The 14,071-nt window shown below is 46.1% G+C and overlaps 1 protein-coding gene across 2 annotated transcripts; it reads left to right on the top strand.

Annotated features, from left to right (window-relative positions):
* The first annotated feature begins 6,332 nt into the window (after positions 1-6,332).
* Positions 6,333-13,130, top strand: PIMREG (PICALM interacting mitotic regulator). Of its 2 annotated transcripts, XM_056865453.1 has the most exons (5): positions 6,333-6,650; positions 8,388-8,705; positions 10,202-10,293; positions 10,837-10,883; positions 12,971-13,067. In XM_056865453.1, the coding sequence occupies exons 1-4, from the start codon at positions 6,369-6,371 to the stop codon at positions 10,865-10,867; spliced, it is 723 nt and encodes a 240-aa protein (XP_056721431.1). In that variant the 5' UTR covers positions 6,333-6,368; the 3' UTR covers positions 10,868-10,883; positions 12,971-13,067. The 2 variants fall into 2 exon arrangements, with proteins under 2 accessions (XP_056721431.1, XP_056721430.1); XM_056865452.1 differs by lacking the exon at positions 10,837-10,883 and having other exon boundaries at positions 12,971-13,130.
* The last annotated feature ends 941 nt before the right edge of the window (positions 13,131-14,071 follow it).

The raw sequence follows: 14,071 nt of genomic DNA, 5'->3' as shown, positions 1-14,071 counted from the left end.
CGTCTGGCTGCATTTTAAGAAGTTTGGAGGAAGATGCTGCAGAATATAAGAGTAGAAATTCCCACACCTCTCTTAAAGCTGTGGGCTTGGTTCCTCTTGATGGAGACTGGTATTATTTGCATCTAGCTTAGTTTAGCCCTTATACCCACAGCAGACCTGGAGAATGTGGAGCGGATTTGTGTTTCTGGCACAGCGTACCCTGAGCAACAAACTCTAGATGACCTCTGGAGTCCCCCCTTTTTTAAAAAAAACACCCTGATTTGACGCCTGGAGCATTATTGACTTCTAAAGGCCCGTCATTCTTACACCAGTATAACTGCTGGGGGTCTTGTATTCATCCTCCTTGGAGTTCTGGGAGTTGTAGTTTGAGTCTGTGGCTTTTTGAAAATCCTTTAACTTTTTCACATCACCGTGGAGCAATAGGGCTCCACACAACAGGCTGTGCAGTTTTAATTTGTATTTTGGAGAAGCCCAAAAGCATCAGAGTGAAAGAATCCAAGATTCCCCTGCTGGACTCGATGTAAAATTTGCTCATCCTCTGCAAGGCTTCCAGTGTTTGGCATCATGCTACATGATCTTTGGGAATGGAAGCTTTTTTTTTTAGTTCATTGGCCCCAATTTGTCCAAACATATTTCACAAAGAGATGCCTGATTTATTTAGACCTATGTATATGTAGGATGGAACGGTCCCATTTTTCTACTCACAGCCCTGGTTGCTGTCCTGCCCCAGCTGTGGTCCCAGGTGAGGAAGAAGGATGCACGGAACCGGAGATATTTTGCAAATGTTTCCTGCAGCTGCTCACCAGCGGCTGTAAAAATATGGGGAAATGCCTTTTCCTGCACATGGCTTCTTTACCTCTTCTGCACGTGTGGCTAGCTAGGATTGGAGCCTGTTATCATCTGTATTTTTAAAATAAATTTTATCCAGAATCCAAGTGTGTTATATCACCATTCCAGTCTGCCTTTAAAAAAAAATTTTTTTTGTTTTGAAATTATTGCCTTAGTAATTCAAAAATAATGTTCCCACTTTAAAACCCTGGGTACTAATTTTACCGACCTTGGAAGGATGGAAAGCTGAATCAACCGTGAGCCAGCTACCTGAAACGGACTTCCGTCAGGATCAAACTCAGGTTGTGAACGGAGCTGGGACTGCAGTACTGCAGCTTACACTCTGCGCCACAGGGCATTCTAATTAACACTGTAGGAAAGAAGAAAGACCCTGACTGTAGTCAGTAAAGGGCGGGATATAAATCTAATTAAATAAATAAATAAAACCGAGGGAAAGAAATGTAATTTGAATTTCAAAGCAGTTGTTATGAATGTCAAGCAAAAGACTTTGAGTTCTCCTTTTAGGGCTCGAAAGCCTGTGCGCTATAAGCTGGGAGTCCCTCTCATTGGACGGGGCTTAATTTTGAGCAAATAGACATAGGGCAGGTCTGTTGTCTCTAACAATGCTAAAGAAGCACAACCTACATGTGATTTAACTGCTCGTAACAAGTGGACCAATAATGGTATCATGTAGAAATTGCATAAGGAAAGACCTTTTTCTGGCTGACTCTGGATGCTAGTTGATGCTAGTCAAAAGGAACAATATTGGCTCTAACAGGCCACCGACTCGGATGTGGCATAAAGCAGCTTCATATGTATGATTGCCAACTATAATTTTTTAAAAAATGTTCAAGATCAGGTGAAGGACGATCCCCCATTTTCCAGTTTCGCAGATCACTACCTTGCTGCGCTCTGTATGAATTTATTCTGCAGTTGCTTCTGTGTTGATCTTGGAAGCAGCATGTGTTAGTAAATTGACCAGGGTGCTCTTCTAAGGGTGCTAATATTTGCTGTCTTGAAAGATCCGGTTGCTCTTGGCTTATCCCTTGTTACAGTAGACCTTCTGGGACTTTGCCTTCTGCTTTCTGGTTCCGGTTTTTGGAGCTTTTGCCCACAGGTCCTGCCTTTGACCAGGGAGGCCCTTTCTCAGGCTCCCTCTTTTCCTGTCACATGTCTGTGATGTCTCATGGATTGCAGCAAAAGGACGCCCAGATCTGAAAGGCTGAAGATCGCTGCCCGATAGGCTGTTTGCTGAAGGAAATAAATTCCATCTACAACCTTGGCCTATGTATGGTGGGAGGGAACGAGGCTCAGCGAGGATGAGTGTGGACGGGTGAATGTGCCTCTGTTTTCATTCGTGAAATATCAGAAGATGTGAACTCATGATTCCAAAAGCCACAATGCTGTCTCAGCAACAAGGCAGTGTATTCTTTTACACCACAAGAGCCAGCGTGGTGATTTGGAGTGGTAGAGTCTTATCTGGAGACTGGGTTCGATTCCCCACTCCTCCACCCAAGCGGCGGAGGCTAATCTGGTGAACTGGATTGGTTTCCCCACTCCTGCACCTGAAGCCATCTGGGTGACCTTGGGCAAGTCGCAGCTCTGTTAGAGCTCTCTCAGCCCCACCTACCTCACAGGGTGTCTGTTGTGGGGAGGGGAAGGTGATTGTAAGCTGGTTTGAGACTCCCTTAAGTGGTAGAGAAAGTTGGCATGTAAAAACCAACTCTTCTTCTATCTGGTAGTAAACTGACTTGACTGAGCCCCGTGGCACAAAGTGGTAAACTGCAGTACAGCAGTCAAGCTCTGCTCATGACCTGAGTTCGATCCTGACGAAGGTTGGTTTCAGGTAGCCGGCTAGAGGTTGACTCAGCCTTCCATCCTTCCGAGGTCGGTAAAATGAGTACCCAGGTTGCTGGGGGGTCAAGGGAAGACGACTGGGGAAGGCACTGGCAAACCATCCCGTGAACAAAGTCTGCCTAGTAAATGTCAGGATGTGATGTCACCCCATGGGTCAGGAATGACCAGGTGCTTGCACAGGGGACTACCTTTACCTTTATAAACTGACTTGACGTTCCTACTTTCCAAAGAGCAAGCCAACGGGGAAGTCCTATCTTTCTCCAGGTCTGTTAAACTGTTAAGTTACATGTTTATGTCATGGTTGTTTTTTCCTTTTCAAAGTCTTGTTAAGCTGTCCGTTCATCTCACTTCTGACATAAACAACTAACTTTATACATTGATGTGGCTAAACTAGGATTGCCAGCTGTGGGTTAGGAAATTTCTGGAGATTTGAGGGTGGAACCTGGGGAGGGGTGGGACCTCAGCAGGGAACAATGTCATAGCATCCCTCCAAAGCTGTCATTTTCTCCAGGGGAAGTGATTCCTTTAGTCTGCAGATCAATTGAAATTCCCAGTGATCTCCAGGCCCCAACTGGAGGTTGGCAGCCTTATGAGGGACCCAAACATTGCTTCCGATTATGCTCCCATCTGAAGCATTCCTTCTACCTTCCCTCAAGCATGCAATCTGGGGTTTCATCTGAAGCTGGGCACAGCCAAGGAACAGCTTCCGAAGCAGTGTTGTGGGGCTGGAGGGTGTGATATAGCAAGAAAGGATCTTTTGTGTAAGATCTCAGTTCTTACGGAAAGAAACATCAAAACTGTCTTTTGTTACTGTCTGAACTCTGGGACAAACTCCAGATAGAGCTTAATGTTATAGCCCATTCCAGAAACATCTTTTTCTCCCACTGCTAACCCCCCCCCCCGCAAAAAAAAAACCCAAAAAGAGTTTTCTGCAACATGAAAGCTTGCACGCCACACTGTAAATAGTGGTTGACCCTTGTGTGTTAAGTGCTGTCAAGTCACTTCCGACTCATGGCAACCCTATGAATGTCCTCCAAAATGTCCTGTCTTTGACAGCCCTTACAAGCACTATTTTATAATCTCAAAGTTTTGACCCTTACAAGCACTATTTTATAATCTCTGAAAGTTTTGATTCAGGTATGAACTATCTTATGTGTTCTATAACGGTTATATTTGTATTGTAAACCACATTGAGTGCCGCAAGGCAGATGGGCAGCTAATAAATGTTTTAAATAAATAATAAAATAAAACTCTTCCATCTCTACGTTCTTAGTTTTGGGATGCTCCCGGTGATAAAAGCTTCCCTCCGTTGCCAGAACTGCCCATTTATTCCTCCTCACCGCTTCTGGTCATTTAAGAAAATTTTAATCCATAAGAGGACCTGTACTTAAGATATTTTGCAGTTAAATCCTAAACAGCATCACATCCATCCGTTGACTTCAGTGGACTTGGAGAGGTGTAACCACTTAGGATTCCACTGTTGGTGAGGTAGCAAACACAGAGGGGACTGGAAGCTTTTTGAGTGACGCTAGATTTCTATTTTCATGCTTGGGGACGAACCATGCCAGGCATGAATGGCTCACCTGAAGTCTGAACTGGTACAGCACATTCTGCCTCACCCATCTCAATCTCTGGAAAGTTATAACTCAGCTAACCTGGATGGCCCAGGCTAGCCTGATCTCGTCAGATCTCAGAAGCTAAGAAGGGTCAGCCCTGGTTAGTATTTGGATGGGAGACCTCCAAGGATTACCAGGGTTGCTGTGCAGAGGAAGGCACTGGCAGTCTCTTGCCACGAAAACCCCCAAAAGGGGTCGCCATAAATCAGCTGCGACTTGACGGCACTTTACACACACACACAATTGCTTGTCAGCTGCTTTGAGCAACTTGTGGTAGAAGAGTGGGGATCTACATTTAAATTTATATGAATGTAAATGAAAAGGTGGCTTCAGAGCTTGTTCAGAGGGCTTACAGTTCATAGCAACTAGAATCAGCATCCACATTCTTGGTAATGGGGTTGAATCCCTTCCAACCCCGTTTTAAGGCCACCCTGGAAGTCACACTCCTTAAATTTTGGAAGCCATAAATCCCAGATTTGTTGGATGCAGGAAGTGCTTTTGATCTCCAGCATTGTTTTAATTTCCCCCGCACCGTAGCTGGGTTTTAGTATTTTCAAAAGCAGGACCTTAAACAATGAGGCTCCCTGCTTCCAGACCGTGCAGGTGGATCCTATGCATATTTACTCCAGAGTAAGTCCTGCTGGGCTGCAATAAGGTTTGCACCTAACCCAGCGCGCACGGAGGACAGTAGCCTCCATTTCCAAACGGAGGCGACAGGAGAGCAAACCGATCTACTTTCAAAGCCTGGCCTTGTTCACTCTGCACATGCTCGCAAGCCCTGCTCTTGTTAAATTTGCAGTATTTCCGAAAGTTTCAACGCCGGAGTAGCAAACGGATTCTGCCAGAAGGAATCCCACCCTGGTCTTCTATGACGTAGTCATGAAGATCAAAGCCCCTCCGTGCGAGCTGAGTGCCCCTCCCTCGCCCGGGTCTCATTAGAATCCCTTTGGCCAATCAGGAAGAGGGAGGTGCCGGAGGCCAGCCAATCCGGGCAAAGCGGGAAGGAGGCGGCGCCTAATTTGAAATCTTGTAAAAAGAATAAAGAATAAAGCAAAATCCGGACTGCAGTTGCGCGTTTCCAAGCTCCAGTGCAGGTAGGTACGGGTGGGTGGGTAATCGGAGTCCTTGGTTTTCATGGGCTGTAGTGTTTGCTGGCAAAAGACCCTCCCTGTTTATTATAATTATAGTATAAATGTGTGTGTACGTATAATGTCGAGAAAAATGGGGTCCTTCTTAGTGCAAAGGTGCAGAACCAGTGTCCATAAGTTCCTGGAGGTTGCGCACCCTCTCAGCTTCCCGGTAAACCAAATTTTGGTAGCAAAATTCATCCTCGTAGGATTTTTAGCTCTCTAATAGCTAAATAGGAACTACTTGTACAGTGGCAGTCTATCTCTGAATGCCAGAAGGCTGGGCAGTAAACACCAGCGATGGGCTGCTGCCTTCATCTCACTCTTCTTGCGGGCTCCCTAGTAGCATCGTGATCTGGATGGTCCCTGTTAAAAACAGCAGTGCTAACTGGGACCAGCCAGATCATGATGCTGTTTCTAACTGTCCCTACCCTGATTTGATTCAACAGGACACCCTTTATGTAAGATACGGGTGTTGTATGGCTTAGCATAATACCTAGGGTTGCCAGCTCCAGGTTGACAAAAACCTGGAGATTTTTGGGGTGGGGCCTGAGGAGGGCTGGGTTGGGGGAAGGGAGGGACTTCAATGCCATAGAGTCCAATTGCCAAAGCCACCATTTTCTCCAGGTGACCTGATCTCTATTGGCTGGAGATCAGTTGTGATAGTGGGAGATCTCCAGCCACCACCTGGAGGTTGGCAGCCAATACCCAAGATGGAGCTTCTGTGTCCAGAGACAAAGATTGACACAAGATTTGCTCTTGACTTTTCAAAAAGCTTTTATTTCACAAGAGTTGTCTTTGTGCTGCTTAGCTGACAGCCGCATATCTGGCACTAGGATGGGATGGAGGGAGTAGGCTATAAATGAGTATAATAAACTTTAATGCACTTATTTTCTAGGCTTTCCTTTAATTTGTTAGTAGAATCCAGAACGCAGAAGAGATGGCGTCTGTGTTTCAAAGTATGGGGCCCACTGCTGGTTGGAGGCACCACAAAATGCTGGCTGACTTTGAGGAAAGTCCAGCGCCTGACAGATTTAAGAAGCGGTCCTCTCGGGACCTGAATGCCGTTCGGATGTCCCTGCGGAAGCGAATGCCCTTAAAGCAGGTTGAGATGAACTTTGAGGAGAACCCGACGTGGGAGAGCTTGGAAGCCAAGGAAAAGAGTCAAAACCTCCGAGCGCTCACGAGAACGGCCAAAAACGTCTTTGGGACGGTGTCTCAGGTACAACAGTAATGTGCAGAGAACACAGGTGTTGAATGCCAAGCTCAACACTTGGAATATGTTGAATAAATTTGTGTATATTCTGCATTGCTAATTGTACTTACGATTGGTTCATAACTTTGTTCTTGTGTGTACTTACGATTGGTTCATAACTTTGTTCTTGTGGGGAGGGGCTGTGGCTCAGTTCTTATGGGGAGGGGACTGGCTCAGTGCCTCTGCTTGCCAGGCAGAAGGTCCCAGGTTCAGTCCCCAGCATCTTCAGTTAAAGGGACTAGGCAAGTAGGTGATGTGAAAGACCTCTGCCTGAGACCCTGGAGAGCCGCTGCCGGTCTGAGTAGACAATACTGACTTTGATGGACCGAGGATCTGGTTCAGTATAAGGCAGCTTCATGTGTTCATGTGTTATGTGATTTATCTGTCTGGTCCTCCTGATATACAATTTGTCAGAAAGTCTTCCTTCACAAGAACCATTGAAGTGAGTGGGAGGTGAACAGGAGCCATGTAGATTTTACTTAAAGTGATTCAAAAACTCCTATCACCCCCCCTTTCTGTAGTAAATGGAAGTAAATGTGGCTCTATTGATTGGAGGTGGTTGTGACTGTGGTTCCCTCCGAGCCGTGGAGTGAGTATCACTGCTCTAACAGCACACAACAAGTGTGCTAACTTCTGCAGAGCTGGGATAGACCTTATTTTCTAAACCTCTATCACGTCTCTGTCTGCATAGGGGTATAGAGATCACAATGGGTAGCCGTGTTAGTCTGTCTGTAGCAGTAGAAAAGAGCCAGAGTCCTGAAGCACCTTAAAGACTAACAAAATTTCTGGTAGAGTATAGAGAGGAGCAATATTCGAATATGCTTTGGGTGAATATTGCCGCATCTATGATCCTGACCTAGATATCCCAGGCTAGCCCAATCTCATCAGATCACAGAAGCTAAGCAAGGTTGGCCCTGGTTAGTACATGGGTTGGAGACCACCAAGGAAGTACAGGGGCATGACACAGAGACACAAACCACCTCTGTTCGTCTCTTGCCTTGAAAGCCCCATGAGGGGTTGCTGTAGATCAGCTGCAACTTGATGGCAAACATAATAATTCAGGAGAAGACCTGTACCTCAGGGGCAGATTATCTGCTTTGCATGCAAAAGGTCTTAGATTCAGTTCCTGGCATCTTCACTTAAAAGGATCAGGTGGTGTAGATGGCTGGGGAAAGCAATGGCAAACCACCCCATAAACATAGTCTGCCTAGTCAATGTCAGGATGTGACGTCACCCCATGGGTCAGGAATGACCTGGTGCTTGCACAGGGGACTGCCTTTACCTTTAGTAGATTATGTATAGGTCCTCCACCTAAAACCCTGCTGTCAGCCAGAGTAGACCACACTGGCTTTAATAGACCAAGAGTCTGATGTGGTATAAGGCAGCTTTATACATTTTGTGTATTAATAGGGGCAAGGCCCTAACTAGCTAACAGACATAATATAGTGTAGTGGCTGAGAGAATGTTTTGCAATCCAAGAGGTCTCTGGCTCAAATCTTCTCTCTGTCACAAACTGATTGGTTGACCTTAGGCAAGCCGTTCCTTTTCATCTTCATTCCTCATCTCCCCCCACCCCATTTGCAATATGGGAATAATGATATGGTTCTACCTTACAGGGCTGTTGCAAAGATTTCAGCAAGTATGCTTTGAACATAAAATGCTAACGATAATTGTCCTTCAGTGCTGACTGTTCCTGCCTTGCAGAAAATCCAGAAGAGCTGCCAGGACTCCACGCAGACTCTGGCGAATGCTTTGGCTAAAGCCTCCATGACCGGCAATGGGTGTTCTACCAAAACCCGGCGTGGATCTCCTCGGACTCCTCGGCGCAAAAGCAACAGGCTCGCTGCCATCTCCACCCCAACCTCCAGCACCAAGATGGTGCCCAAATCTGACCAGAGGTCTTCCTTTCAACCTGGCTCCCGCCGGCTTAAAGAAGACCTCCTCCCTCTCCGGAGATCCAGGAGGGCTGCGGCCTTGAGAAGTCCATACGGTTCTCCTGTCTGTGCTGACCTCAGAAGGCAAGTCAGATGTATCCAGAGCTTGTTGGCCAACAAGGGATTAGAAGGAGGGGGGAAACCCCCGTGGGTCTTGCAGAAAGCAATCAGAAGCTAGGCCAGCTGAGATGGGTTGATGGGAGCACAAGCATTTTATCGCTCCTGGGGAGAACGGGGTACTTAGTGGGTCAGCATCTGCTTGGCTTACAGAAGGTCCCAGGTTCAGTCCCTGGCATCTCCAGCTAAAAGGATCGGGTGGCTGGAAACAAATGCCTATACCCGATATTGAAGAATGGAAAGACAAAATGCTTGACTATGCAAACTTGGCTAAAATGACTTTTATGACGAATTTTACTACAAATGAGTAAATAGAACAATTTAATGAAAAATGGCAACCGTTCTATAATTATATATCATTAAATCAATAGTCAAATATAATATAACGCAAGAAAACGTATATTTAGTTTATAGAATTAACCACACGAAAATGTATCTCTATAGTAATGCATATCTACCATAATGAATGTTTATTGTTGCAAATGTTTACCTACTGTAGTATGACTTTTTAAATGTTTATTTTTTTGAATCTATCAAACTGATAAGACTATATTTCACGTCTATTGCAGACAGACTACCCTCGCCCCCTTCTTTCCTTTTGTATCCCATATACTTAAAATAAAAATGTATTAAAAAAAAAAAAAAGGATCGGGCGGGTGGGTGAAGCGGTTGCCTGAGACCCTGGAGAGCTGCTGCCAGTCAGAGTAGAGGGCATCGTCCTTGATGGACCAAGGGTCTGATTCAGTATAAGGCGGCCCCATCACCTTTGTGAGTAGAAGATCTTGGATTCAATCCCTGTCATCTCCGATCGAAAGGGGAGCAGGGCTGGGAATTCAATGTCGGAGAGCCAGGGTTAGTGCAAGCTTCATCTGAGGTTCAGCGCTGCCGGGTCACCCATGGAAGGGAGATGTTCACCTCTCCTCATGATGTTCTTGGTCTGACTCCTGGAAGTGACACAGCCTGGTAGAAACTATGGGATCTCTCAAGCTTGACAACCAAAAGCTCTTTGGGGTGAAAGGCTGACTTCAGGCTAGTGTGGTAGGGAACACCCTGGAGAGACCTGCGTTTCAGTACCTCCACTAGAGTTGCCAACCTCCAGGTACTAGCTGGAGATCTCCTGCTGTTACAACTGATCTCCAGCCGACAGAGATCAGTTCACCTGGAGCAAATGGTGGCTTCGGCAATTGGACTCTATGGCACTGAAGTCCCTCCCCTCCCCAAACTCCGCCCTCCTCAGGCTCCGCCCCAAAAACCTCCCGCCGGTGGCAAAGAGGGACCTGGCAACCCTACCCTCCGCTCAGATCTTGTGTCAGTCCAGCTCTCAGCCTGGCCTATTTCATAGTGTTGTTGTGAGGAATGAATGTAGGAGGAGGCCGGTTGCTGGACTAGATGGGCCACTGATATGATCCAAAATGGCTGCTTTTAGGCTCATCCCATCCTGCTTCCTCACTTTTCTCTTCCAGGCAGTTTGACTGTGATTTAGAGCTGATTTCCACCGGCATTCGCCAGCTGAAGCGTCTCTCTCACGCTTTCAACGATATCATTGCCCAAGAAGAGAGGTGAGTCGGGCTGAAATCTAGGAGGAAGGCAGGTGGAGTTTCCCTTCCTTTCCCTGGAAATTCCTCTGCGGTCCTGGGTGGCTCTTTCCAAATTATTAAAATTTCTTGATTGATTAAAGCATTTGTAGACCACCTTTCCCTTTAGAGTTAAGGCAGAATCAATGCCTCTGTGCTGCCCTGGGGGGCATCTCCCTGAGGGGTGTGTGAATTATGCCTCTGGGTTGTACCAGCCCTTTCTTCATTCTGTGGAGATGGAAGAAGTTGTTGACTGTGCTTTGGCGAAACCCCTTGAGAACGTCCATGCTTTTTTTTTTTTAACACCAAAATTTCGGTCACTTGGATCGCAGACCCTGCGCAGTCCCCTTACCTTCTGGTTGGTTGCGAGCAGTTAGAACATTTGTGGTTCTGTCGTATGTTGCCCAGCATTTTTAGTCTGATTCAGATATTTCCACATTAGTTGCCGAGTAGGTATAGCGATCCATTTAGGTAGTTACATCTCATGAGTGTTACATTTTACAAATCCTTATTCCTTCCATCTACTAGTGACATGACAATCTCTCTCATTTGTAACTGAAGATAAAACCATGCAGGTAAAATTTGTTATCCTCGGTTTACTTGCTTGAATAATCTAACACGCACGCACATGTTGCCTGCTTGGAGAAAACCAGCTGTTTATTAACAGGAGACGTGCCTAAGGAACCTAAATTCTCCCAGTCCCATGGTCACTTAGTTTTATGTGCTGTTTGCAATCATAAATAATACTTGTGGATTTACCAGGGCCTAAGAGCCATGTCACTGGCAAACCACCTCTGTTAGTCTCTTGCCTTGAAAACCCCATAAGGGGTCGCTATAAGTCTTGACGGTACTTTACACACACAAGAACCATGTGGTGCAGAGTGGTAAGCTGCAGTACTGCAGTCCAAGCTCTGCTCACAACCTGAGTTCAATCCTGACGGAAGCCAGTTTCTGGTAGCCGTCAAAGGTTGACTCAACCTTCCATCCATCCGAGGTTGGTAAAATAAGTACCCAGCTTGCTGGAGTACAAACCACCCCATAAACATAGTCTACCTAGTAAAAGTTGTGATGTGACATCACCCCATGGGTCAGGAATGACCCAGCGCTTGCACAGAGAACCACCTTTACCTTTTTTTAAAGGAATCTAAATTCTCTCAGCCCCATAGCCACTTAGTTTTCTGTGGCATTTGCAATCATAAATAATACATGTGGACTTACCAGTCTCCCTCAGGTTGGGCTGAACTCAACCCTTGAAATGCTAGTGGCTTCTTGAAAACATTTGCTATCGAACCATTCTGCATTGCAAAGGATTCTGGGGCATGTTTTCAGGCCAGTCCTTTCCCTCCACTGTGTGTTGCAAGGAGAAGATCAGTCGTGAGTCAGACAGCCTCTCTTTCACCAAAATTTGGCTGTCATGGCCATCATAGTGAGGGACTCTGATAAGCTTCTTAGCCACCCCCAGAGTTCCAGGGGATGTAGTTTGAAAGTCACTGATCTAAGAAACAGCTGCTTTTCTAACTGATGCCCCCGATCTTCTCTACTAACTTCACTACTCACCAGTCACTGAACTAACTTGGATTGTTAAGCATGACAGGAATGGTAGTTTGATGCCTTGCCTAATATCGATGTCTTTCCCTACATATCCTCCGTGGAGTAAAAATACAGCTGAATGCACCTGAAACAAAAAGGGAAATCAACGTTTAACATTTAAAACTGGCAGCTAGAGATGTCATGCCTTCAGCGTGAGCAGTTTGAATGCTTATGAACATGCCTTGACTTTGCAGCGCGTTAGGGACTTGCATGAAGCAGCCAACAGTTGCAGTGCTATCATTTGGTCACTTGTGAGTTTTTCATAGTGAAGAAGTCATGGTTGATATATCTCAATTTCAGCTTTGTCCACCCAAAGGTAAAACCCAGATCCCCAGAAATGTTACTGCATGAATACGGAACACGGAGGGGCCGTGGCTCAGAGGCAGAGCGTCTGCTTGGCATGCAGAAGGTCCCAGTTTCAATCCCTGGCATCTCCAGGGAAAGGGACAAGGCGAGTAGGTGATGTGAAAGACCTCTGCCTGAGACCCTGGAGAGCCGCTGCCGGTCTGAGTGGACAATACTGACTTTGATGGACCAAGGGTCTGATTCAGTATAAGGCAGCTTCATGTGTTCAACCGTCTCCCTCCCCCCATCCCTTTTTGCATTTCCAAATTTGCATTGATGCTCAGCATTGGTGTTTTGCCCCCCTCCCCCCACACACATTTTATTTCCTGGGGGTGAGGGGCAACATTATCTTATAAAGCACTTGAAGGTGCTCTACAAATAAATATTTGACATCCTGTCAGGTGTACTTCCAGAGGCCTTTCCAGTGGTTAAATCCGATGCCACTTTGGAAGCCGTTTTCCAGCTCTGAAATGGACTTCTGTGTGAGTGGGTGGGTGCTTTCCAGAGTGGTGTAGTGGTTAAGAGTGGTGGACTGTAATCTGGAGAACCGGGTTGGTTTCCCCACTCCTCCACATGAAGCCTGCTGGGTGACCTTGGAACAGTCACAGCTCTCTGAATTCTCTCAGCCCCACCTACTTCACAAGGTGTCTGCTGTGGGGAGAAGGGAAGGAGATTGTAAGCCGGTTTGACAGAATGATCCTGTCTACGTTTTTCTTCCTGTCCGCAGAGATCAAGCGATCGCCAACTATTGCCGCGTCATGTTGCAAAACGTACAAGCTGCACATTTGCAGACTCAGGGTTGCGCCCGTTCGTCACTCAGGAGGTGTGAGCTGAGGCTACAGCGTATGCTCAGCAGATTGGCCGAAACCCGCTGGAAAAACTACTAACCTGTGAACATATGAAGGATGGACTTTGTGTGTGTGTGTGTGTTGGTAAAGTCTTTTTTGTATCCTCGTTTAACTGACTCTGCTTTGCATAAGCTAACTTTTTTTATTTTACCTGTTGCACATATTATGCATCAACTTTTATGCCACAATTGTGTATAAACACTTTTTATAATACATTTATTAAAAATATGACAAAAGAACAAGAGGAAAAAGTAGGAATTTGACTGCAACATCACCCTCGCAGATTCTTCACTGAAGGCCAAACCGCACTGGAGAGAAATGATCTAACTGCAAAAAGTAGTTGTGGGTTTGTGAATGAATCAAGACCCAGCAAGGGGGGAATGTAATCCCTGCTGTTTCCCTGTTCAGAAATGCTTCCTCATGCAACAGCTTGGAGCTGCAGTAGCCAGCATGGTGTCGTAGATAAGAGCGGTGGTTTACAGCGGTAGACTCTGATCTGGAGAACTGGGTTTGAGTCCCCAGTCCTCCACATGTGCGGCGGAGGCTAATCTGGTGAACTGGGTTTGTTTCCCCACTCCTAGACATGAAGCTAGCTGGGTGACCTTGGGCTAGTCACAGTTCTCTCCAAACTCTCAGCCCCACCTGCCTCCCAGGGTGTCTGTTGAGGAGAGGGGAAGGGAATGTGATTGTAAGCCAGTTTAATTCTTCCTTAAGTGGTAGAGAAATTCGGCATATAGAAACCAACTCTTCTTCAAAGCAAAGAAAGACTGACTTTCTTTTTAACTTTCCAGCATTTTATTCAACCATTCCACCTGTGAAAATTATTATTCAACCATTCCACCCTCCCCAGTCCTACAGCCTCTATCTGAATTTGGGGTCTGTTATGTCTGCTCTATGCCTCTCCACTCACGGCTGCCCAACATTACAAGAAACTAACGTAAAACAACAACCATAAAATGGATATAGAAAAGTTAAGAATT

This window comes from Euleptes europaea, chromosome 19 (assembly GCF_029931775.1).
Source record: "Euleptes europaea isolate rEulEur1 chromosome 19, rEulEur1.hap1, whole genome shotgun sequence".
Lineage (NCBI taxonomy): Eukaryota > Metazoa > Chordata > Lepidosauria > Squamata > Sphaerodactylidae > Euleptes > Euleptes europaea.
The sequence above is the reverse complement of the archived record's forward strand: the minus strand, read 5'-3'. Positions and strand labels throughout refer to the sequence as shown.